General features: G+C 48.6%; 1 protein-coding gene and 1 non-coding gene across 2 annotated transcripts in view; one reads left to right on the forward strand and one right to left on the reverse strand.

The window, feature by feature from the left end:
• LRFN2 (leucine rich repeat and fibronectin type III domain containing 2) overlaps positions 1 to 27149 on the reverse strand; it is a 176248-nt gene that overhangs the window by 11709 nt on the left and 137390 nt on the right. The window contains exon 2 of the mRNA XM_032649201.1: positions 23080 to 24504. Coding sequence (XP_032505092.1) covers positions 23080 to 24479 — 1400 coding nt within the window. The 5' untranslated portion in view covers positions 24480 to 24504. The remainder of the gene's footprint in view (positions 1 to 23079; positions 24505 to 27149) is intronic.
• Positions 298 to 404, forward strand: LOC116762943. The gene has a single exon (XR_004352371.1). It is a non-coding gene; the product is annotated as a U6 spliceosomal RNA (small nuclear RNA).

Below are 27149 nucleotides of genomic sequence, written 5' to 3' on the forward strand. Positions count from 1 at the left end.
CTTATCTCCTCAAGGATCTGAGAAAAGCTTGCTCAATAACAATTCATCACTTACAGAAGAAATGCAGAAGGTGTCAGACCAATTATACCTCGTTGTAAACACAGGAGTGAACAAAATGAAGATTCCCCACCAGCCGCCTCCAAACACACTAGAACCACCGGCAGACGCCAAATCAGTGCCATCCAGTGATGTACCTGATCAGACAACTCTGCCTAGTTAGCAGATCCATGATTTCCCAGGGGCACCACGCAGGGGCAAAGTCACCTGTGGCACCAGCTCCTTAAAACTGCTGTGATGGTGCTCACGTCAGCTGCACACATACTCAAATTGGAATGATGTAGAAGAGATTAGTATGGTCCTGGCACAAGGATGACATGCAAATTCGTGAAGCATTCCATATTTTTATGAAATCCTGACCCACGTTACAGCTTGGATGAATGTTGAGGACATTATGCTAAGTGAAATAAGGCGGAAGCAAAAGGACAAATATTGTGTGTTTCCCCTCATATGAGGTACCAGAGTGGTCAAATTCATAGACTTAAAGTAGAAGAGTGTTTGCCACGGGGAGGAGGAAATGAGGCGTTAGTATCGGATAGGTACAGAGTTTCAGTCTGCGATGATGAAAAAGTTGTGAAGATGGATGGTGGTGATGGTTGCACACAAATGTGAATATACTTATGGCCCCTGCAGTGTGCACTTAAAAATGGTTAAAATGGTAAATTTTATGTTATGTCTATTTTAGCACGACATCAAAGTGGCCAAAAAGATGCTATCACAGAGCAAACGCTGCCAGGTGGGCAGGAAGAGGAGAGTTCGTTGGTGTCATTTGTCACTTCAGTGTGGCTGCTACATACTCAGGTGCAGTCACGGCAGGGACCTCGTGGTTCTGTTGTTGCCAGGCTTGGTTGGCCCAGTCAGGTCTGGGAAGGGCACAGGGTGGGGCAGAGTGGCCCCCTGGCCATCCGCTTGCTCTTTTATATCTGTCCTGTTGTTGGAGAACAAGGCAGCTTCAGAGCAGAACTTGGCACACACCAAATGCACGCAAAGAGGTTGCAGAAGTTAAAGCATGGTGGTTCCCAGCATCCGCTGTGCTGCCAGCTGGATCTGGGTTCAAGTCTCACTCTGCCACTGACTGACTAGCTGTGTGACCTGAGGCAGATTATCTAACCCTCTCTGTTTCAGCTACATAGAATGCTAGTAGTACCTACTTTGCAGGAATAGTGCCAGGATTAAATGAGGTAAAGTGTGCCAAACATTTGGCATGACTCCTGGCAATAAATCAGGGAACAGCAAACACAAGGTTTTGTTTGAATGACAATGGTGACGTCAGTGATGACCCTTGATAGAAAAACTCAAGATGAGATGAAGTCCTCAGTCATCTCATGGATGGGTTTTGGGGCCCTGCCTTTTCCCCCAGTTCTAATCCCCTCCCTCTGTCAGATCAGAAGCTCCTTGAAGAAGGCAACTTTATCACCCCCCAGGTAAGTTTGTACTATGGTGTAAAAGGCTTCCTGACCGTGCAATGTAGGTAAGTCACTTCATATCTCTGAGCCTCGCTCAGTTTTCTTGCCTGCAAAATGGGTTAATAGTATTGATCCTATGGCATCTTGTGAAACATAAATACAGTGATATGTGTTCAGTACTGAGTATATAGTGCATAGGCTTTATTTGTGCAATAAGAAGCAGCCATCGGTAGAAACGAACACAACATTTTAAATTGACTATACTCCAATAAAAATTTTTTAAAAATACCAGTAATCAGTATTACCTTTAGTAACTTGGCAATAAGTGATTCTCTGTGCTGTTTCTTAAATAAACCTCAGAATTTATTGAAAAACAAAAGCAGCCATAATGATACTTGGATTAGGTGTCTGAAGATCAAGTTCAAATCCTAGCCCTGGGACCTGCTAGCTGAGGGATCTTGAACCAGGAGATTGTTGGGAAAACCTACCAAGCTCCTTGGTTGCACTTAGAAAAGTGCTCACAAAGTTGAGGTGTCATTTTTTATAGTGGGGACCCTCAGAACCCCTACATGAATGAGTGACTGAGAAACTGACAGGCACCTCCCTGAGGGCTTCTCCCAGCTGCAAGCCTGGAGGCTGGGCTCCACGACTAAGAGGCCTGCTCGACTTCTGGCTCGCTAAGCTGCAGCCCCGGAGTGCCTGCTGCCTCACCCCGAGGAGAGACGCCCTTTCCAGCTGGTGGTCTGGAGGAGCCCGCTTAGCACTTCTCCAGCCTGTGTTTCTGCTGATCCGGCCCTAGACACCTCCGCCTCTAACAAGCAGGCTGGCCGGGATGGGGAGAATCAGGTCAGGAGAGAAACAACCTCTGAAGTGAGACCTCACTGGGCAGCGGGGAGGTCATTGTCCAGTCAAGTGGATGGAGGAGCAGAGCTGTCCCCACCCACCAAATAGTCTCAAGTTCAGCTGGATGGACAAGGCTCTAACCCTGACTCTCTCATGGAATTGCTGTGTGACCTTGGGCAAGTCACTTTCCTCCTCTGTGCTTCAATGTCCAATTCTGACATTCTAGAATCCCACAAGAATATCACCAGGAGAGGGGTGACAGGAGCAAGGGAGAGACAGGAGGAGGGAAGGCAAAGCACAGCCATCAAAGAGCTGTGGGAGTTCGGGCACCAGGTCCCCAATTCTGAGCACACATGGGATTTGGCAACAGAGTGACCAGGGTTCTGGGCTTAAATCCTGACTCATAACTTATGGGCTGCATAATCTTTACCCCAGTACTTAACTTCCCAGAACTTCGGTCTTGTTTGTAAAAGCAGTCTGCCAACCTAATTTGCAGTCATATGAGGATTAGAAATAAAGTATGGAAAGCACTGGCATATGATATGTACTCAATAGACCATATATGTATCTAGTGAATGCTTACCTACTTTATCATCTATCACCTATCTATCATCTGTCCATATCTATCTATCTATCCATCTATCTATCGTCATAGTTTTTATAGAGAATGCTAACACCATGCAACCCACCCATCTCCCAGAAGGACCTCTGGCAGTGGCGAAGGTGAACTATCCGGGGGGAATGGTGGGTTGCCTGGGGGTTGGCCCTTTGTGCTGAGTGGGAAGGTAAGCTTCACTGTGGAATTCCTTCATTTGTCAGGAGTTTCCAGGTGAGGCTGGCCTGGCCTAGAGGTGCATCGTCCTGGTTTTAACTGGAAATAACTCAAAGCAGTATTGTTGCCCTCCCCCTCCCCCTCCCCTCCCTGAGCCTGGGGCAGCAGCTCCTGTGGGGACAGTGAGCCCCTAAATGTGCTTCAAGGCCCCTGGAGGATGGCCCTGTGGGTGTGTGATCTTAGTGTGGAAGTAATCACGTGAGCAAATCTACTGTGAGTAAATCACAGACTTCCATCTGTAACTTTCTGGTGGTCTCCCCAGCACTGTATATTGGGGTGCATGGGTCTGAGGCTCCAGAAATTGGTTTGCTTTCCTCCCTCTTCTGGTCCAGGCTGGGAGGGGTGTCGCTGGGCTGCAGAGGGGGCAAAAGGCGGGTGAGCGGCCTGCCCCTCTCCCACCACACAGGCGGGATGGAGGCTGAAGCCCGGCGGGGGAGCTGTGTGTGTGTCCGCTGACTGGTGTGTATGTGTGTAGGTGTGTGTGTGTCTACTGACCAGACTAGAAGCATCATTGGTGTGTGAGTAGATGAGAGGAGGGTGTTGGCTTGAGGCTGTGAGCCTCTGTGAGCATTTAAAGGAGGTGAGCATTTGAATGAGTCAGAGCCTGGAGAAAACACCCTCCAGGGGCCCACAAGGCTCCTCGTAGTCTGGCCCCACTACCTCCCTGCCCTGTCTCCTGGACTCTGCCCCTAGCTCTCTCCCGCTGCTGCGGCCACCCTGGCCCCCGTTGCTCCTCAGACATGCTCCAGCCTTGAGGCCTCGCCCCGGCTGGTCCCTCTGCCTGAAATGCCCTTCCTGCAGACCTGTTTGGCTCACCTCCTTCAAGTCTCGGTCCTGACTCACCTTCTCAGTGAGGCCCGCCAGGCCACCCTATTTAATATTGCAATTTGCCCACCCCCTGGGTAAGACAGAGCTCCTTACCCTGCTCTGCAGGTTCCTTTCTGCGTAACACTGATTTTCTCCCCTCACCTCTATAATTTGCCCATTTATCATGCTTGTTGCCCGTTTCCCCCACGAGGACGAGGATCTCCAGGTGTTCTGTTCACTGATGCATCCCGAGCACCCAGAACAGTAGCATTTATTTGACGGCATATTTGCCTCTAGTTTCTCATTTGTAACACGGGGACAATAAGAGAAGCTATCCACTTCAGACAGTTGCCGCTCAGATTAAATGAATGAATACCTAAAAGCACCAAGAACAGTGCTCGGCACACAGCTTAATACATGTTAGCTGTTGTTACTACACTCCATCACCGCTTGGGAGGTGGAATTGAGTGAGCGATCCATGTGAGGGATCCAGCACACCGGCAGTCACCCAGGGGTGAAGGTGCTTACTAAACGCTTCTCGCTTCACTCTCACCCCACCCCTTAAAAATTCCCAGGAAGGAAAATTCCCTGACCTCTTCCAGTCATGGAGCCCATATTTTGGGGCCCTCTTTGGGTTAGGAAGTTACTTATCAGTAAATTAACTATCTGTTTGTTTGGGTTTTGTTTGTTTGTTTTTTATCAAAGGAAGGGGCAAGCAAGAACCCAGCCTGCCCCACCCTGGGCTGCATAGCTCCCAGGTGACTAACAAGCACATCCTTTGTTGGGTGTGATAGCAGCTTGGACTACGCGGCACCTGAGCCCAGGAGTCGGGTGCCCAGATTCTTCTCCCGGCTCTGCAACCCCCGATAGGCTGGATGATTGGGGCACGTCCCATCCCCAATCTGAGTCTCTGCTCTTCCCTGGTAAAGGGTTGGGATTAGACCATTGCTAAAGTCTTTCCAGACTCATCTGTTCATCCGATTTTTATGGAGCACCTGTTATGTGCCAGTGCTGCTAGAGGGGATACAGCAGTGAGCAGAGGACACAAGTCCTTGTCCCGTGAAGTTGACGTTCTGGGCGGGGGGAGGGTGAACAGTAAATGATTAACACAATTGGTAAATCATGTACTATGTTAGAAAGTGGAGTGTGCTATGGGCAAAAGAAAAAGCATAGCGGATTAAGAGAAGGTGAAAGGGTTTGGGCGTGGGCTGGTCAGGGATAATCTCCTTTAGCGGTGACATTTGAGGTGAAGGACATCTTACATTCCAGGAACCTACGAATCTCTGTGATTCTCTCTTCCGTTTGGGGTCCCCTGGAGTCCCCATCTCTTATTTTCTCTCCTTCTCTGAGCACACTGAGCCCCAGCTTGCCCAGTGGGTGATGGGGCCGGAAGACAGATCAGCCAAGTCCCCAACGGTGGTGAGTGATTTATCACCGTCTTTATTCACATTCCAATATTTCACAGCTCCCGTGGCTCGGATGGAATAAATATGACCTTTTATTCTTCACTTCGCTTAAGACTCAAGGTCAACAGCCCAGCTGCGATCTATCGGCTGCTCCCTCCACTGGCTGTCTGTGAGCCAGGGAGCCCCATGGCTGTCAGAGATTCATGGCACCACCTCCCAGCCCCACGCTCCGCCTGCCCCTAGGCGCTGGGCCTGGGCCTTGCTTGGCCGAGGAAGCAGCAGCCACGGTGGCTCTGGGGGACCATGGCTTATTGAGGGCAGAGACCAAGCCATAAATCTACCCCCTCTCCCCTGAGCACCCCCCATCACTAAGGTTGAACCCATGACCCGGATTTCATTTCAGTCCTGGGAGGAGGCAGCCATGGGAAGGCCAAGCAGCCACGGTTCAAAGGGCAAATCATACATTAGAACACCAAGGGCATGGCCATCAGTTTTCTCAGCATGGAGAAGGGACGAAAAGGCATCAGCCTGCCTGCCTCAGATGGAACCCTCCAGGCCCTTCCGGCAGCAAGGTCTCCTGCTTTCAGAGAAGCCTGGTTTTGCTTGTCAGACACCACCAGCACTCCCGGAAGTTCTTCCACTTGTCTGACGGAGACCCATCCCTGCAGCACCCGCCTCTTTCCTCTCGTTTCCTCCTTATGTGTGGGTGGTGGGTGGGATGGGATGGTCTGGTTCATACTTCCCCTGCTTCCTCATGGTAGTCTGAGTGACACGGGCTGCTGGTCTGGGTTTGCTAATAGATTAGGTGGCTGGGAAGGGGCGGCTAGACAGTCTAGAAAGGAAACGCAGTCACTGGCCTGTATTTTGAACACACCACCTGTGACCCTAAGATACCGTCTTGCTCCTCTCCATCCTAACTCATGTCCTGGAAGGAAAAGGAGGGGTCAGGAGCTCTCTGGAGCACAGCCAACCTGGGTCTGAATTCTGGCTCTGCCACTTCCAAGCTGGGAGAACTTGGGCAGCTTACTTACCCTCTCTGATCCCAGAGATTCCTACCCTGCAAAGCACCCATAATAGTCCCAGCTGTCTCCCAGGGGTTGTGCACATGCTTGATGCGGGGTGGGGGGGCGGGGGGGGAAGCAAAGAGCAAGCACTCAAATGCTAAACGCGTATTATCAAGGCCTCGAGGTGCAGACTCTAGAGCCAGCCCACCTGGGTTCAAATCCCAGGTGGGACACCTTGGGTGAGCTTCTTAACCTCTTCGGGCCTCAGTTTTCTCATCAGGATAATAACATCTCATGGGGATGCTGCAATAATTAAATGAGCCAATAAATGGAAACCACTTAGAAGAGCACCTGGCACGCAATCGTTTCTCAGAAAGGTCGGCTCTTATTATCATCACCGTTACTGGAGGAGAAACCATCTGCAATCACTTGGCGCTTTTGACCTAAGCCCCATCAATTGGTTTTGGGATTTACAATCCACCAACCTCCAACCAAGTTTATAAAGGGCCTTGCAACATAAAAACACATATAAAACGAGATGAGTAAATTTTTAAAATGCTTTATGGCAGATCATGAGCCAGCAAGAAGGACGTTTGCTGTGATGTGCAAACAGTAACCTCACTTATAAGCCCCGCATACCCACCAGGTTGCCACACGGTGCTGGGCCACTTCATCTTGGGAAGAGCCTAGGGAGGAGGGGGCGTGATGGCCTCAGAACACGTGAGGGGAGTGGCTTTCTTAGGGCCACCCTTTCAGTGTGGGACTTGGACCAGAGGAGGCCAGTGGGGCTGAGGCAGCCTTCAGATGAGGGGCACCCCCGGCCCATGAGGAACTGCCCCAGTCCACTTTGCTCTGGTCAGGCCACATCCAGCATACTGCCACACATGCAGAGGGATGGCACAACCTGGTACACATCTGAGGCAAGAGACCAGGAGACGTGCCACAGGCCACACCCCAGGTCCCTTCCTGCTCCAGGGACAAACATGACAGCCTTTTACCTGTAATCCCTCCCACGTCTCTTCACAGATCGCCCTCCTACTTGACCTTCTGGGTCACCTCCAGGAAGCCTTCCCTGACCGCCCCAGGCTCTCATAGGCTCACACAGCTTATCACAGCTGTAGTATCTGAATCAGTGACTACACAAGTACCTAGTCCTTCAATGCCTGTCTCCTTGGGAAATGCGAGCTGCAGGAGGGCAGGAGTGTCCCATGCTCAGCTGTCTTCCCCGTGAGTGGCCCAGACCCAGCATCATAAATACCTCTTGAATGACTAAAAGTAAAAGGCAAAAGTGGACGGTGGCAGGGAGGGAAGATGTTGCATCTGAAAAAAATAGCACTAGGTGAACCATGAGAATTATCTGCAAAAATTAAATAGACATATTATGGAAGAAGAATGAGTTTTGTTCCTGAAGAGAATGAAGACAGAATCTACAGCTAGGAGGTAGAGGGAGATGGAGTTTGGGGCCTGTAAGAAAAAACTTCTTGGCTTAAAGGCACCCAGCAGTGGTCTGGGCTCTTGAATAAAAAAGAGGGCAGGTTCCTGTGTCTGGAAGTTATCCCCACGTGGGGCCAGTCAGCATCCCAGGGAGGTGGTAGGAGTGGGGGTGGTCAGTAGGAAGGGTGGTGGGCATCGTAAGGATTCATGAACAAAGGAGAGAGCTGGCCTGGATGACTTTGAACTGCCCCCTTTTCACTCTGGACTTTTTTCCGTCTATGAGAGTAGCAAGAACTAGGCCCATTTTAAAGATAGAACAAGAGAGTCACAAGAGAGTTTTAACAAATGAACAGCTGAATTGGTCCCCGGACCTTGGCTTTTCCTCCCTCTCCCTGAGCTCTCTCAAGCCCTTGGCAATGTGTCCACACAAGGGAACTAGGCTTTGAGGATGCCTGATGACCCCTTCCTGACCCCCTCTCCCTCCTCCTGTTAGAGCCTCCACTGTGCCCTCCATCATGTCTGCATCCTCTGTTGGCCAGTCCCAGAGGAAACCACTTGAGTATCTCCCATGGCAAATGCAAAGAAACACATCTCTAATGGTGGGATTTCAGATCTTCTGATCTTTTGTGAAGGCAGTATTTTTGGATGGGATTCCATTCCTAGGCCCACTCTAGGCAGGACGAGCGAGAATGGAGTTTGGGTCTGGACCTGGGCAATCCTTTCCCGATCTCAGGAAGGTAGCCTCCACCCACTCACTTCTTCTGCAGGACAGAAGCTTCTTTCCAGCCCCCCTACCTGAGGGAAAGGACTGCTGAACACCAGCCTAGCCAACCTGAGAATTTTCAAATCCTCCCTGTTCCACTCAGACCTTCTTTAGATCGATAGTCAAAGCTTGGCGGAAAAGCAGCCTTGGGAACCAGCCCTTGGCACTGGCTCATAAACGGTGGCATTCTGACGGGTGGTAAAAATATCTCTCTGGTGTTCAGTGCCAGCTGCCGCCACCATCTCAGCTTCTAAGATCCTGTCTCCATGCCCAGGACCTCAGCAGCCTCCGCACCTGTCCACACACACACCCCAGGAGACAGAACACAGGTCACCCAGACCCTGACCCCTGGCCACCCTCACACCCACAGATGCCACCCCAATTGTTGCAGCCAGGCACCAGCAAAAAAGGCTCTTAAGAGCCACCAGAGAGGGAGATGTATTCTCAGAAATACTGCAGCACATTCCTAGTGAGCTAATTAAACAAGAACATAAATAATTACTCCCTATCAGAGTGAGAGGACCTGGGGGGAGGGGGGTGATGACTGAGGAGCTGGGACAGTGATGGGTGAGCTGTGATGCTCTGGAGGGGGAGATGGGAAACTCCTGTCCACTGTGGCTGTGGGTTGGGCCTCAGGGAGGTTCCCGGGCCAGGGAGATGGAGCCCCAAGGAGTCTGCCAGAAACATCGTCACAAAATGCTGCTTTGTTCCCTACCTGAGTGTTTCCGGCTCACTCACGTGCCCGCGCCCTGACCTCCCTCCACCGTCATAACAAGCCCAAACGGGCAATTTTGGTGGAAGGGGTCGTTCCCCCCATTTTATGGATGTTGACATTAAGGATCAGGAGGGTCTCAAGACATTGCTAAGACCCCTGAAACCGTCCTCTACCTGGTCTCCCTGCTTCCACCCCTGCCCCGATAGTCTCTTTTCCACTCAGCTGCCAGAATCTTCTTTCTTAGTCACATCATGCCACTCTCCAGTGTTCAACCACCCAATGGCTCCCATCCCATTCCAGATAAAGTCCAAGGCCTCGCCATGGCCGATGAGGCCCTACATCATGCAGCCCCATCCAGTTCTCTAACCTCATTCGCTGTCACCCTTCCTCCAGACTCACTGGAGTCTTGCTGCGTCTCCAGCATCCTACCCTAAGGGCCTTTGCACTTGCTGTTTCCCCTGCATGGCTCTTCCTCTCATTCCATTCAGGTCTCTGTTCCAAGTTCACTCTTTAGAGAGGCCACCTCTGACCACCCTTGTAAAACAGCGGCTCCCCAGTCTCTGTCTCCTTGCACTACTTATTTTTCTTCCTAGTGCACATTAAAATTTTTTCATCCCTCTCCTCCATAAGAATGTAAGCTCCTTGTAGAAAGCACTTTGCTTATCTTGTTCTAACCCTATGGTCTTGACTAGATTCCACCCCAAAGCAGACCCAAAATAAGTATTTACTGATTGAATAAATAAAAGTCTAGATACCAAAAGTCGAAGTGTGGTTTGTGCCTAGACTATCCAGTTCCAAATCCAGAGTTTCTCCACCACAGGTCATTTCTCCCCTCAGAACTTGACCAGGGTTCCCCACTGCCAACAGGAGAAATCTTGAAGTCAGGACAGAGCACTGGCTACAAACTCCAGCTCTACCACCTCCAAGCTGGGGGACCTTGTAAGTCATGTCACCTCCCTATGGCTCAGAGTCTTCAACCGTCAAGTGGCAATATCATACCTCACAGGGTTAATGTACCAAATAAGAGAATGACTTACACAGCACGTCTTTAAAACAATACCTAGAATGTAGTAAGGGCTCAGTAAGTATAGCTATTGTGTGTGACACTCAGTAGTGTCTCAATGACAGACACCCTCCGTCTGCCCTCTTCCGTCCTCTCTGAACAAACGTCTTATTATTTCCCTAGACCAGAGGGTCTCAAAGAGTGGCCCCCAGATGGACAGCTCAGCATCACTGCGAGAATGCATTAGAACTGCAGATTCTCTGACCCCACTCCAGACCAAATGAGTCAGAAGCTCAGGGGGGCTGGGCCCTGTATCAGTGTGCTAACAAGTCTGCCAGGTGATTCTGATGCGTGCTCAAGTCTGAGAACCACTGCACTAGAGACAGCCTTTTCACCAGGCAAGCCAGGTGTGGTAGATTGAGCTGTTGGACCTGTTTCTTCACTTCTCTTTAATAAGATAAAACCTCCACAGCCTCGCCGTGGCCCGACAGTGGGTGATATGCAGGCCCTGCTTGGCCTTGTAACTTGCTTTGGCCCGTGGGATTTAGCAGATGTAATGCCAGCAGAGGCTTGACATTTGCTTCTTCACCTGCCCACTTGCATTTCTGCTGTCACCATGAGAAGAACATACTCTGGGTGGCCACTACACCCTACCTGGGCTCCAGAACGAGATACACAGAGAAGATCTAAACCAGACCCAGAGCCTGGAGCCCAGCCCAGCTGAGACCAGGTGAACTCCAACCAACCTGCAGACCCACAAGTAAGAAGATTCAATAGGTTGTATGTCACGCAGCACTACTGTGGTGACACTGACTAACATACTGGGGCTGTCAGGGGTCCTCAACCAGGCCTGATCATTCCTGCCTCGGCCTCTTTATTGCTTCCACCTAAAACAGCTAACCCCTCCCCTCTTCCTTCCAAATCCCACCTACTCCCCCGGACACAGCTTATACCTCACTCCACCTGCTCCCAGAAGCTCTGCCCCATCCAGCCACAGAATACACCCCTCCCAACCCAGGCGTGTGAATGTACTTCCATTAGCTCATAAAAAAGCTCAAGTGTATCAAGTTCACCAAGCAAATTCATTTACATTTTCACCTTTTGGGTGGCTAATTACTAAACTGAAATGCCCCTTAACTTAGTATCATCACTAACTAATTACCTGGTTAGAAGGTTAAGGGTCTTATAGTTCCGTGTGATGTTTAATTTCTGAACAAGTACCTTCCTGACGATGCAACAGTAGTTAGTTCCCACCCACAGCGTCAGCCCTGCAGGCACAGCACAAGTGGGAGCCCGTCTTTGGAGCCCACCCCAGCTAGAAATAGCTCTCCTTTGTAAATAGTTAATGAGCTTGTTCATGCGTGTTGCATGTCTCCGTGGCCCTGCTTTCACCTCGGGCTGGCGTATCACAGTCTGTGGTTTTGTGTGATTCTGCTGGCTCACCACCCCCCACCACCTCTGAGGCTCTGAAGATGATGGGCGTTAATCTGACTTCATGTTTGGAACCCTTCTGTCACCTATGGGGTGCCCACTCTCGTCACACACACACACGCCAGACCACAGGCCTAATTGGCAAGGACTCAGACATCCCTCTTGGCTTCTCTCTCTGTCTCAGTGTCTCTAGAGATGAGCAAAGAGCACTCACAGTGTGGCAGGAAATCAGCCCAGATCACCTTCCTTCCCAGGCTGGCCTCAGCTAAACTACACACTGGCTACTGGCTCCCGGGATTTTGTAGGCAGGTGCCAAGAGACGTGGATGACACAGACGCTTTCTCCCATACGGCTCTGTGGCGGTTGCACTCCTGCCCAACATCCATCCTCCTCTTCTGAGTCCCCTGCAGAGCCCTGATTTTATTTGGGAAAGCAACATACCTGAGCAAATGAGCAACTTTCTCAGGCTCTGACGTGGTCTGAGGAAATACAATGAGATGGAAGCAGGGGTCCTTGGGTGGGGCTTCTGGGGGACTCTTTAAAGGGGCTGACTCATCCAGAAGGTTGGTACCTGTCTTAGTTGGGCTTTCCCGGAAGCAGACTCTAAGATGAAGATTTGAGTGCCAGTAGTTTATTTGGGAGGCGGGCCCAGGATTCTCTGGAATGGGGAAGAAAGGCCAAACAGGCTGTTTTGCTAAGCAACTTACCCTTGTGAGCAATCTGGGCTCAGTCCTACTGGGACCCTCTGGGAGACGGCACAGAACATGCCTCAGCTGTCCTTCTTCTTTCCCCCTGGGGGAGGAAGCTGGGGTGTTAATCCTCCAACTCCCTCTGGCATAGGGTGGGGCTGCTCCTGGGGACGTCAACTCTCCTGCACTTCAGCTGCCCTCCCTGTGGGCTGGGCACACCTGAGGAAGTCCCAGAGGGAAGGGTCAGTGAGCCACATGTTGAAGACTGCAACTGACCTAAGAAGGAGCTTCAGTCCCTGAGGTCCATGGAGCTCCCATACCAGCCCTGAGCTATATCCCTCTGGAATTCCATTACATGACAGAAACAAACCCCCAGTTTTGTCAAACCACTATAGTCAGATCTTTGCTACGAGAAGCACTTGACACTATCTGAAGATGCTCTTCACGTCTTACATCTTTTATCATTTCACAACATCCTTGTGAGTTATCATCATCCCCATTCTGCAGATGAGAAGCCTCAGGCTCAGAGAAGGAAAGGGAGGGGGATAAGAGACCACGTCTGGAGCCCTGGATTCGACCCCCCTGGTGTTAATCACTGAGCCTCAGCTGGGGGGTAAGAAAAATGACTCCAGCAACTAAGATGCACAGGCTGCTTTTGTTTCCTAAATGTTTCACATACTTTATCTCTTTGGAGATAACCCCATTTGAAGGGGTTTGTATTTCAATGTTATAGACGAAGCAAAGTCTCAGAGTGGTGAGATGACCAGGGCAAGGTAGAGCTGGATGGGAAGCCAGGTCTCCTGACTTCTTCCCTCACCAGAAGTTCAGAGACCAAACCCCAGCCGTGGGATTTACAGCAGCTCTGCCCACCAGTGCTGCCCATTCCCTAGGTACAACGGCCCAATGCTGAACACACATCAGAGTCACCGGGGGAGCTTTAACAACACGGACGCCTGGGCCCCACCCCAAGCTGACTCAGGATCCCTTGGAGAGAGGATACAGCTCCCCAGGGATTCTGGTGCACAGCTAGGCTTGGGGAACACTGGGGTGGTGGGAAACCTCAGGCTCCAGGTCAGAATGCCTGGGTTTCACACTTACCCCACCCACAGTTCTCCTGGAGCTGTTACGAGGCTGAAAGGAGCTGGCTGCTGTGAACATGTTTGGGGGAAATTCTAGTTGTCAGATGAGTGTTTGTGTTTGGTGTCATTCTGATGGCTGCCACCACCAGCATGATCCCCAAGTCCCAGACACTCCTCAAGCCTGACCCCTCCCTCTGTAAACCTTCTTTGGTAATTTCCTGGTGAGAAATAAGTAATATCCCCACCCCCACCCCCAAACCAACCAAATGTATATAAAATTAACAAGGAACTGGTTCTCTGGTTCTCACTTACTAGAGGGGGAAAAGCCACACTCCAAAAGAAAAGTAGACTGGATGCACAATTCAACTCCCTTTACTCCTGCTAATTATTTCTCCCTTCGAAGATGTCTTCAGACAGAACTTTTTGAGAATAAAGAGTGAATGACAAGTAGAGAATTTAGTCACTTCTGAACAGATGCCCTGAAGGTTTTTGAATCTGAGTGGAGTCATCTTCTTGTGCAGAGCAGGAGGGGCAGGATGATAAAATGGTGATATGATTTGAGATGCTCTTGGAAGGCACCCCTGAAAAATGTCTCTCCTATGCACAAACTTGCTGTGGGTTTTGAAATTCCACCATTAGAGATTCACTCCTTTGGGTCTTTCAGAGTTTCCAATTGAACTGCAAAGATTTCTGAAAGGGGTGACACCTTATACTTTGATCTCTTAAAACTCTATCAGATTGTTTTCCTAATTTACAGTTCTCTTAGAGTAAGGTTTTGAAGAATGGAGCCACAAGAAGAAGGCTGGAGAACAGGGACAAAAAGAGGGGGCTAAGAAAGGAAAGTGGACAGGCTCCTAATAACAATAAGTAATGACATGTATCCTGTACTTCACAGTTGAATATGAAAGATGCACTTTCAAATAGGTGATCTCATTCAGTTCATGCCACTGTCTATATAACATATGCAGAAAGGAATCTCTGTTCCCATTTTACAGACAAGAAAACAGAGACTGACAGTGACGCAGTGTTTTGCCCGTGATCCCAAGACTAGTAAATGGTAGAGTTAGGGTGCAAACTCAGGTTCTAGAAGTGCTAGCTGCCTCTTTGTCTTCTGTATATTACTGGCAGTGCATTGTGCCTAGTTTTAAAAAAACTACATTTCCCAGCCCCCCTTGCAGACATGTGTGGCCAAAAGAGATATAAGCTGACATTATTGGGTAGAGTTTCAGAGAACCTCTTCCCCTTGGCCCTCTGGCTCTTCTGCTTTTTATCTTTCCCGCTGTATAGAAAGGAGATGTGAAAGCTAGAGTGCCGGCAGCCATTTTGCACCATGAGGGAACCTTAAGGACAGAAACTGTGTGCTGAGGATGGCAGATCAGAGAGGTAGGAGCTGGGCCCTTGGTGGCCATGCTTCCCAGAAACCCAGGCTAAACTCTCTTCCACTGGACTTTTCTTACACAAGAGACATAAACCCTTATGAACTTAAATCTCATTAGGTTAAGTTTTCTATCCATCCTAATTGCCACGGCTAGGCCTTAGAAATGTGGGGAAAGCAACTAAAGCTGGAAGGGAAAATCTCAGCAGACCCCCAGTGGGTTACCCCATCCTTCCGAGAAAAAGAAGTTATAGTTGGTGCCCCCCAGCCCAAGTCTCCAGCCTTAAGGAAAACTCCTTGAGATATCAGCGAGATGTGCCCCACAGCATGGTACCTGGCATTGGATGTAGGACACCACGTTTCTAGTCTTTGCTTTGTGGAACCTTGGGAAATCCACTCAATTCATTAAAGACTTAGTTTCACCATCTATAAAATGGGTATAATATTTGTCCTGTCCATCTCCACTTGTGGACATCAGATTTCTATTGTCAAGCAATGTAAAAGAAATTTAGGAAAATATAAAACCCAAGATCAATATAATCAATATAAAACCCAAGATCAGCCAGGCTGATCTGGCTCTGACCAGGGAGTTGCCAGGGATCTTTCTACTCCACACACCCCAATTTCCTCCTTCACACCTTTTTTTCCTCTGCCTGTCAGGGCTCAATCCACTGTTTCAGGAGAAGCTGAGATGTCAAAGAAGCAGCTGAGTCAAAGAACCTTCCCCCTGCATAGGTGTCAGGTTTTGCATATGGCATGACTCTTCCTTTAGGGAGCACCTGTCCCTAGCAGTTTCTTCCCATATCCACAAGATCCCAGGTTCATCAGTAAATTTCCCTTCACCCCAAGGTGGAGAGGGCTACATTTTCATGGGGTAGGGGGGACGAACTGAGGTGTTGATTCATAAGATCCTGATGGGGTAGAAACTGGCTGAATCTGCCATTTTATTTTTTCCCCAGAGGGGAAACAGAGCAACAGTAAAAAGAAAAACAACAACAACAAAACAATGCCCTAACCCCAGCCCTGCAAAACTCTGTGGGGTGGTTCAGTCTCCCCCAAGGTGGGGAGTATGTCTGACAATCATGGAAGAATATGGCATGGAAAGGGGGGTCTGAAGATAATTGGGGGTCGGGGCATGGAATGGTTACTATCTTCTACCACCTTCAGGCCTCTTGCCTCATAACCCCTCACTTTTTCTACACGGAATTGATGACAACAGACTAAGCGGCACAAAGACAAGGCTGCATCCTGGCTAATTCCACACTGTGCTATAGAAGTATGCTGGCTGTTCCCTGGCCCTCCTGGGGACTGTTCCAACATCATGCCTGGAGGCAAGTGTTTGTGAATGTCAGTTGGGCTGCTAATGACATGCAGGGCACTTAACTTACCATGTCACATGGGGGACGAAGCAGAGCTGGGATGGGCTTCTGCTTTCTCATGCACGAGGGGAGGCCCCCTTCTTTCTGACTCCCCTCTCGCCATCCTTCCTCTTCCCCTCAATGACTCCTCCCCATCCCCCTGACACTGCCCCCATTAATGCCAGCCACTTCCTGAAAGGGCAGGCCCTGGGGCAGACAGATGCAGGAACTGGCCCTCCTCAGTCACACGAGAAACAGGCCAGGCCCCACTTGTGGACTGTACGTGTCCAGCATGACCCAGGGCTGCCGGCAGGGCTCAGCCGTGTGTACTCAGGGAAGGCAAATGGCTTGGGAAGTCAGCAAAAACCATTAGATAATTAGGGAGCTAATTATCTGATTAAAAAAAATAAAAGCGAGACACTATTTCATAGCCAAATTCAAATCCTGAGTTATCCACGGCTTGGAATTAGCCATGCCTCTGCTCCCCCTTCCTGGTATATAGAATGGAACCTGACGTTTCAGACACAGCTCACAGTTCCCAGGGCTTCTGTAGGCCCATGAGGTTGGTCAATGGTGACCTGTCAATGACGTGTCCAATCTGGCTGGACAACTGAGCCTCCACCAAGGTCCCTGTCTGTGGCCACAGGCCTCAGGGCTTAAACCCCTATGAGACAGGGCACCCTAACCCTGGGAGGCAAGATGCCATGTGGCCCCAACTGGCAAAAGCGGGTGGATTTAGCAAGTGTGGTAACCATATTGCCTTGATCATGGGATAATAAGAAAACAGAGCCATAGACCATCAGGGTAGGCTCACTTAAGTCAAAGGTTACAGTTAGGCTGACCACTCAGCATCCCTGGCATGGAGTTAGCCGGGTTCTGCTCGAACCCTTCTGGTATGGGCAGCTCACCACCTTATGGCAGCCCTTGTTTATTCTGCTGTTGGGCAGCTCTGATGTTCATTTCCGTTCTGTTCAGTTCACCAGATGTTGACTCCATAGCTGTTGTGGGCCAGGACTTACTAGGAGCTAGGGATCCACAGATGAGTAGGTATGAATAGCACATGCTAGAGAGGAAGAAAGACACAAGCCAAATCATTTTGCAGCCAGATGGAGAGCAATGAGAGAGGTAGGTACAGACGCTGCTACTGGAAATTTTTTATTGTAATGGGTCAGTGCCTGCTTTCGTGTGTGTGTGTGTGTGTGTGTGTGTGTGTGTGTGTGTGTGTGTTCCTCTCTCCTACTCATACATTCTTTGAATAAATTAAGGGATATGACTCCTTTCCCAAATCCTGTCATCTCCAAGGTAACCTCTGCCCATCTCACAAGATTCTAGAATCCCATTCTCATCAACGGATCTCTGGATATATTGCCATTGGTAAAGATAATCTCTTGAGATTCTGTCATCCTGTATTAAACGTGTTACAGCTCCACTCTGACCAGCTTGAATGATTCAGTGATTAAAATTGTAACCTCCCATGATCTGAGCACTTCACCTCTGTTAACACAACCCAAAATTACAGGAGTCTTTTGGCAGCTCCATCACCTTGAGGCCATGATGTCCTTGAGATCAGCTAAAACTCTGAGCCGATGCCACACAAAATTCCAGTCAACCCAGATGTGCCTCACCTTGAACTCATGCAGTTGAGTTTTTGAACGGAAAGAGAATACATATTTTCTGTGTCATTATCCATGTCTATAAGAAAACATACTGAGCAGTACAGAATGGGGGCAGGTATGGGCACAAGGCAGAGGCTTTCTCCCATGCTCACATCAATTTGTTGAGCAACCTGATTACTTGACCAGTTACAAGTCCACTTCACCAGTTCACACGTCTCCATTCTGGCCCAAACACAGGGTAAGATTTTTGTCAAGTGTCCTTTACGGTTGTGATGTGCTCCGTTTACGGCAGTGAATCACAGCCATAGAAACTCCTAGGATGTTTTCCAACAGCACCTATCACCCCAGAGGTTCTGGCCCACTTCCCCCTTGGAGATGCATAGGGGTGAGGGTCTCGTGGAGAATGCTGTGTCAGGAGGGATGTCACTGAGGAGGGGGGCTGCGCTCGTGAATGACAAGGAGGCAGATTGAAAGAACTACTGGGTCACAAACTAGTGAATATAACAAAAAAGAAACAGACTCACAGATATAGAGAACAAACTAGTGGTTACCAGTGGGTGGGAGGGGCAAGATTGGGGTAGGAGATTAAGAAGTACAAACTTCTTAATCTGTACAACACAGGGAATATAGCCAGTATTTTGTAGAAACTATAAATGGAATATAACCTTTAAAAATTGTGAATCACTATGTTGTACACCTGTAAATTATGTAATATTGTACATCAACTATACTTCAATTAAAAAAAAAAAGAAAGAAATACTGGGTCATAGTGTCCCCTGAAGACAGCTGAATACTTGGGCAGGATTTGTCCCCTGGGAACCCATTCTGGGTCCTGGCAATCAGCATTCTTCGCCAAGGGCTTATAGCCACCTGTTGAGCAATTCTGCCCAGCCTAGCATCCTATGCTTTATGGGGTCTAGTCTTCAAAAGGAGACTATCCACCCTTTTCCCATCTTGGGCACTTCTCTTTCTGTCCATGCTGTCTCAGGCCCACCCCCACGGGCTTGGGAAACTCAGCTAGTGTCTTCTAGTCCTGGGATGTGACCCTTTGGGTACGTGTGATGTGTCTCTGTTGGCCTTGGTTTCCTCCTTGAGTACTGGTCTTGCCCTTCCCATGTTGCCTGGATTCCAGTTCTGTCTCTGCTACTTTCCATGTAACACCTTGGGCGAGTTTCTTATATGGGACGTGGAATAACAATAGTTCTCACCTCCTGGGGTTTTGAGAAAACTCAATGAGTTAGTACACATAGAGCCCTCAGAATAGCGCCCGGTTCAAGTAAGCTCTCAGCGCAGATGTGTACCATTATCGCTGGCCCTGTTCTTGCCGGGGAAGGTGGAGGCCAATTGGAAACTGCAGCTTTCCCTGTGGCTCTTGTCTAGTCCTCCTGCAGCCTCCTTCCTAACCAGCACATTTGTCCTTCCTGCTGTGAACATGGATTAAGAGCCCTGCCCTCTGTACAGTGTGTGCTCCTCTTTAATATTCATCTTTGGATAGAAGCTTTTCTGGCCCGCTTTTGTACACATCCCTGTTGAAGGCCGAGCGTGTCACAGAGCCACTGTGCAGCCCACTGGTGTCTCTTCTTTCTTATGGGGACAGTTTGCTTTCTAAAAATCCACTGTATCCTTCTTGGAGTCTCCCATTTGTCCTAACAGCCAGCTTCACTGTTCGGGTGAGGGCAGCACAGCCATGGTGGCTAAGTCTAGGCACTGAAACCAGAGGCCTGTGTTCAGATCAGTCCTGCCTCGTTCTGGCTGCACAAGCTTGGGAGAGTTTTAATTCTCTTGGTCTTTTATATTTCTTGGTATGTCCAGGAGATTTAAATGAGATATTTACTTCTTGGAACGCTACATTGAAACCCACAGTAAGCTGGCAGTAATGTTGTCTGGTGATTGCTGTTACTATTATCGGGCTACAGACTCACGCTGTCCTTTTTCTCTAAATTTTGGAAATCCAACTTCTTAAAGACTGAATTGCATATCTAACCATACTCTTCCCGTTTCTCGCCCAGGATGGCAGACAAGATAATGGTCTCAACGCTCACCATTACTGTTACTATAACCATCACTATTGCCAATAACAATAATAATAATAATTTGTATTCCTTGAACACTTACTATTACGTGCCTGCATTGTTTGGAGAGCTTTCCGTGCTGCTTCTCTTCTAATCTTCAAGACCACAATAAGGGGAAATCTGCATTGTTATCTGCATTTTTTTCCCTGAGATTTCTAACGTTTCCATTTACTTCATTTTATTGTACTTTGCAAATATTGTTTTTTACAAATTGAAGATTTGGGGCAACGCTGCATTGAGGAATTCTATAGGGGTTATTATTCTAACAGCATGTGCTCACTTCAAATCTCTGTGTCACATTTTGGTAATTCTCACAAAATTTCAAACATTTTCATTATTATTCTATTTGTTATGGTGTCTGTGATCAGTGATCTTTGACATCACTACTATGACCCGCTGAAGGCTCAGATGATGGTTGGCATTTTTTAGCAATAAAGTATTTTTTAATTAAAGTTTGTACTTTTTTTAGACATAACGCCGTTATACACAATAGACTACACTATAGTGTAAGCCTAACTTTTACATGCACTGGGAAACCAAAAAAAATCACGTGGCTCGCTTTATTGCAATATTCACTTTATTGCCGTGGTCTGGAACCCAACCCCAAATATCTCTGAGGTGTGCCTATATTTCTATCTATAAAGCTAGTGTCTCTAGGATCTCAATCACAAAATAAAAGCACTTTGAATTCAGCTTTGAGTGACTTCAGAAGTATACCTCCGATCTCTCCCATGGCCCTCGGAGGGCTTCTGAGACCCCCAGGGAGGGGTGCCATCTTGGCAACCTTGGCTTGCTGCCACCTTGATGCCAGTATCTCCCCCTCACAAACTGCATGTCCCTTCATCCTGCGCCTTTGCAAGCCTCAGAGCTGGTAGCTTTTTGCCTTTACACTTTATATCAAAGTCAAAACCATATAATAAATTCACAAGTGAGAAATATACTTATTTTCAAAAGGTCAACCTCACAAGGTATCAAAGAAATGCAAATTAAAGCAAGGTCCATTTTTCACCTATGAAATTGGCAAAAATGAAAGTAAATATATATTCTATAATTGGCAAAGGTGCGGTCAAAATGGGCACTGTCACCTTCCACTGGTGAGAGGATAAATAAATGTTTATATGCAATGTAAAAAGGTTATAATTTACCCGTGAAACCAGTGATTCAACCCTTAAGAAAATATGCTAAGGAAATCACTGAAGTTGCACAAATGTATTTATGTACAAAGATACATCCGTTGCTGCATTACTTTTCTTTCTTTGCTGCATTACTTTTAATACTGAAAATTGGAAACAACCTAAATGTCCAAGAATAGAAGACTGATTAAATAAATTACGGTATGGCCAAATGAAAAGTACTTTAATACCATGGGATCTCAGCAAGCTACGATGTTGAGTGAAAAGAATTAAGAAACAAAAGGACACGCTAGATTGATCATAAGTATTGTTTTGAACTGAAATAAAACTTAGAGGCCAAATGCTCCTGGTTGATTTTGAGTGGTGGGATTACAGGTCATTTTTTTTCTCTCTCTTTATCATTTTGTCTATGTTCCAAATTTTCTACAAAGACTATTACTTTTATAAGTAGGAAAAATATATATGCAGATTGTTTAATTTCATATATATATGAATACATAACATATATTGTTTAATTTCATATATATATATATATATGACATGCATATACTTCAGTTAAGTTCTAATGCTGTTTTCTCTACATCCTGAGAATGAAGGTGCTCTCCAGACGAGCCACACATATGACGCCAGGTAAGGGAATTTCCTTGGCTCCTGCAGCTTCCATGGTGTACCCACCCTCCATCTCATGGACTCCGTTTGGTGAATAAATGCCTTCCTTTCCCCACAGCTTCCCATCCAGAGACCGATTCATCAACTGAGAAAGTCAGAGTTGGAAGAAACCTCATTGACAGATCAAGGTTCTTGACCTCTCTTGTACCATGGACGCTTCAGCTGTCTGGTGAAGTATATGGGATCCCCTCTCAGAATAATCATTTTAAATGCATACAATAAAACACGCAGGATTTCAAAAGAAACCATGCATTCCTTGAGCTGTAAGATTCTAGGCCATGTCTGTCATGTTTAACACAAGCTGAGGCTGGCCGAGGAGGAAACACACCTGTGGTCAGCCCCCGACCCTTTGGCCTGGACCCATCATCTGTGGGCACCTCCCTCTCTCCGGAAAGCGTAGGCAATTCTGTTGCAGCTTTTCAGTCTTAATCTCCCTTTCTATCAGCCTAGGAAATGGCCCTTTGATTATCACGGAAGGAGATGAACATCAGTGTCTCCATTTCCAGATGAGGAGACTGACACCCAGAGCGGTCAGGACAGGTGGGCAGGATGACCCCACCTCTAATATTCAGTAGGCTCACATGGCCTGCTCTGGTTAATCAGAGCTCATCCAGGCCTTCTGAGGGACCAGAATGCTCTTCTCCTTCTAGGGCTGCCTAGAGGAAAGAGGTTGTCTGAGGGTGAAGCCAAATCAGAAGAAAAATGAAACTTAGGGAAGCTAAGCAACTGAGAATGCAGGATGTTTGTGGGGCCTGAGGCAGGTCCCCAAGTTTTCAATTACATGAGCCAACACATTACCTCTCCCTTTTTCTTTTTTTTCAGCCAGTTTGAGTTGAGTTCAATTACCTGCTGACCAAGTCAGGTGCCGATTATCCCCGTTTTACAGATGAGGACAACTGAGGCAAGGCAAGAGAATTAGACGACTACCAAGTGGCAGAGTGATGATCTGAATTTTACACCTCCTGACCTTAACCGTGACTGCCTACAAGTCCAGGTGAAGGTCAGGTTCATCCCTCCTTGAAGGAGTCAGATTCTTTGGCCAAGAGTTCTGCTCATTGTTACTGTGTGCCCTCCATCTGAGGCTCAAAACAGAAAGTTCTGAGGCTCACAGCCACGAGCCCACCTACCACAGTCACGGACCTGGGAGGTACGGTCCTCCGACACACACATCTCTTTGGGCCGCCCATGTGGGGTCCCGTCTTCTTAAACTTGTAGGTAATGTTCATTCTACTTCCCCTCACCTGCACAAATGGCACAGTTTGTCCCCAGAATCCCACAGCCACCTCTGGGGAGGTGGGGCATAGGTGGGAACAGTTCAAAACCCTCCCCATCATTTCCTCCTGGCCCAGCCAGACACCTCCCTGTGTTGCCGCAGTCCCGGGCTCACCTGTAAATCAGTACCTCATCGTCGGAGCAGTTGTACTGCAGCTGGTACATCTTCACCCGGGGGGCGGACTTGCTTACCGACCACTTGACCAGGGCCGAGGTGGTGGTCACATCGGACACTAGCACAGCCCGTTCTGGGGGGCTTTTGGGAGGCTCCCCGCCCCCACTACCTCCACCTCCCCGGCTGGTCTTGCTGGAGCCAGTGATGTCCGAGAGGCGGGACTTGGGGGACGCCGTGCGGCTGGTGCCATTGCTGAGGTGTGGCAGCTGGACAATGGAGACCTCCACCGTGGCCGTGGCCTCCCCGGCGGCGTTGGCAGCGATGCAGGTGAAGGCGCCGCTGTCCTGAGACGTGGTGATGAGGATGTCCAGGGTGCCATTGTCATACACGGCAGTCCTGGAGGAGTTCCCCACCAGGCGGTCATCGGGGGCCACCCAGTGGATGAGGGGGCTGGGGTCCCCGATGGCCTTGCACTTGAGTGTGGCCGCCTGGCCCTCCAGGACCAGCAGCTTGTGCGTGTGCTGGGTGATGAGAGGCGGTTCGCACACGAACTCCTCCTCACGCACGTGCCAGAAGTAGCGGCCCTTGAGGCCCCCCGGGGAGCCACAAGTCTCCAGGTCATCGTCCCGCTCGAGCCTCCGCAGCCAGAGAAGCTCGCAGTTACAATGCAGTGGGTTTCCCCCAAAACTAAAGGACAGGGGTGGAGCGAAGGGCGTGGCCGTCAGGGCGGAGGCCTGGGAGTGGGCGAAGATGGGGTCCGGGGGCAGCTTCTGCAGCCGGTTGGAGGTGAGGTCCAGGCGGGCCAGTTTCTGCAGGTCGGTGAAGGTGCCCTCGGTGATGTGGTCCAGCAGGTTGTGGTCCAGGCTCAGCTGGTGCAGGTTGACCATGCGCCTCACGGAGCCCCAGGGCAGGCCGTGGAGGTTGTTGTAGGAGAGGTCCAGATCCTCCAGCGTCAGCAGGAAGTCCTCGAAGGCCTCGTCTGCGATGCCTCCCAGCTGGTTGTTGTTCACAATGAGGTGCTGCAGGTTGACCAGGCCCCGCAGGGTGTCCTCCCCGAGGCTGGGCAGCCGGTTGCTGTCGAGGTGCAGGGAGCGCAGGCTCTCGAGGTCCAGGAAGGAGAAGGGCTGGATGTGGCTGATGGTGTTCCTGGACAATGTCAGGTCCACCAGCCCCGTCATGTTGGCGAAGTCCTGGCGGCCGATGTGGATGATAAAGTTGCCGCCCAGACGCAGCTCCACCGTCCGCCGGTCGATGTCAGGGGGTACGAAGAGCAGCCCCTTGGAGGGGCACAGGGTCCCCAGTGACTCAGACAGGTTCTGGCAGACACAGTACTTGGGGCAGGCGTCGACCACGGTAAACGCCATGACAAACGCCAGCAGGCCACCAAGCAGGGTCTCCATGGTCTGGTCTCTCAGGCCACGGCGCCTGGAAGGGAGGGACACAAGGTCAGGGTCAGGAGGCGACTTCCTAAAGCCCTGGCCCAGAGCTTCCTCCCTCACACCCACCCCCTGCCTTGGGGAGCAGTAGAGTAGCATCTGCTCACGCAGGTGTAATCTCTTCAACCAGTCCCTCCAATGCGATTCCACTTTTTCCCTTCTCCTTAGCTCTTATCACCTTGGAACAGACTATTTAATTACTTATTAATTATGTTTATGGAATATTTTCTATCTCCCTCACTAGAATGTCAGTTCCATGAGGGCAGATACTTTTTTCTATTTTGTTAATTGCTATAACCTGCACATCTAGCACAGTGCCTGGAACATATTAGATGCTCAATAAATATTTGTTGGATGGATGCATGGATGGATAATTCCATACCAGTGGTTCGTCGAATAATCATTGGATTTGAAAAGTGTTTTATGGCTGGATTTTGAAGTGGTTTTGCCTTCTCAATTGGGTTAGGCTCAGCATGAAATCAAATTGGACCAGCATTCCCTAAGAACAAGAACATGGACAAGGAGAGAGCTGTCCCTGGGAGATGCCAGTGTTAGTGGGGAACTGGCTTTGGGTAAGTTCTTCACCATGGGGAATCCACATAGTGGGTGAATCTCTGGGAGTTCAGGGAGGTGAAGAAGGAGGTGGGATGGGAAGCCAAGGCGTGGACCTCTTCTGAGCACTTAGTATGTGCTGGGTCCCCTGCCCAGACCTTCATATACATCACCTCATCTGGGCTTCAGGAACACCCTTCATGGGGAAAGGCTTATCTGTGTATATAGATGAGGACTTGTCCATGGCCTAAGAGCCTCCTTCAGGTCCTTATGCAAAAGTCACCTTCTCACCAAGGCCCTACCCTCTGTGCACATCCCTCTTCCTTGCTCTGCATTTTCTCCTTGGAATTGATCACTATCTAAGTTACTGTATGTTTCACCTAAGTGTCTTGTTATTGTCTGTGTTCTGCACTGGCAAAAAAGCCCCAAACGGTTGGGGCTTGTTTTTATTCACCACTGAATAAAAGGCCTATAGCACTGCCTGTTGCATAGTAGCTGCTTTTGTGAGAATGACTATCCAGGGAAGGAAGGAACAGGGCTTTGGATCAGGTCTTTGAATCTCCAAATCTTACAGTTTCATCATTATTCCATGTGGCTCTATTTTTGTAGTACTAAGAACATCAACTGAGTTGGACTTTTGGAAAATCATTGCACACTGGCCATGTAGCATCACGCAGACCAACAGCTCTCGATTTGCCTTCTAGGAGTGCTAAATAGGGTTCTGCAAGGCCACTGAATTGGGAAGCACAGCCCACTCTCGCTCACCCTTTCAAAAGCTCTCGCTGCACTAGCAAGTTCGTAGAAGTGTTGAGAAATTCTGTGGCAGTAAAGAAATTTGAATTAATGTTTAATCCTGCATTGCTCCTTTTTTTAAGCTAAATATACTCCTACTTTTTGCATAACAACTATTAATGCCTTGAGGAAGTAGAGCTCTATTGCTCCCAGTTTAAGGAGCACAGATGTAGACAAAACAACCAGCTGATAAAAAAAAGATACATAGTAAACTTAAAAACCTGTTCCAATCAGATATGACTTTACTGTGAAGATCTGAGTTCCATCATTCTGTCTCTTTAAGGGTAAATCTCCGACCTGAAACCCTTCAGGGTGAGATTTACTCTGCATTTTATCTGTAGTGAGTGTTATTCCTGAACAGCACTGTCCAATAGAAACATAATACGAGCCACGAATATAATTTTAAATTACATTTAAATTACATGGCCATATTAAAAAAGTGAAAAGAAACAAGTGAAATCAATTTTGATCAAGTATTTTACTTAACCCACTATATCCAAAATATTATTTCAACATGTAATCAATACAAACAGTTATGAATGAGATGTTCAACATTCTTTTATTTGTACTAAGTCTTCAAAATCCAAGTGTATTTAACACTTAGAGCACATTTCAAATGCTCAATAGCCTTATGTGACTATGGGCTTCCACAATGGACAGCACCGTTAGAGCAGGTGTTAGCCAACTGTAGCCCAAGGGCCAAATTCAGCCTGCCACCTGTATTTGTAAATAAAGCTTTATTAGAACATGGCCATGCTCATGTTTGCATATGGTCTATGTCTTTTTTCATGCTACAATGGTGGAAGTAAGTAGCTGCAGCAGACAGAATATGGCCAGCAAAAGCCTAAAATATTTGCTGTCTTGCCCTTTACGGAAAGACTTTGCTTACTTCTGTTCCAGAGGATTTTCTTTTCTTTACATCTTCTTCATTATGGTCACCCTCATTAAAAGCCTTTGTCAACATGCCTATTTCCATGCAGCTCTGCCCTGAGCTCCCATGAGCAAAGGAAGTAGAGCTTGAGGTCCCTGCTTTCGCCCATCTCCTCCTTGAGGGGTACCAGCCTGCCCTGACCCAGGTCCCAGCAGGCACATCCATCCCAGAGGTGTCTACATGTGGAAGCTTTTGTGCCACCTTCTCCATGCCCAAATGCATGGCCTTCTAGGTCCCTCTTCTTATGTTTAGCACAAGGACAAGTCTTTGCAGGAGCTGGTTCTGCCCATTTTTCCACTTACTTTCTCACGACTCTTTCTTCCGTTGTTCTTCTTGCTTCGACTACACTCGACCTCTCT

The sequence above is a fragment of the Phocoena sinus genome, chromosome 11 (assembly GCF_008692025.1).
Source record: "Phocoena sinus isolate mPhoSin1 chromosome 11, mPhoSin1.pri, whole genome shotgun sequence".
In the NCBI taxonomy this organism is placed as follows: Eukaryota; Metazoa; Chordata; class Mammalia; order Artiodactyla; family Phocoenidae; genus Phocoena; species Phocoena sinus.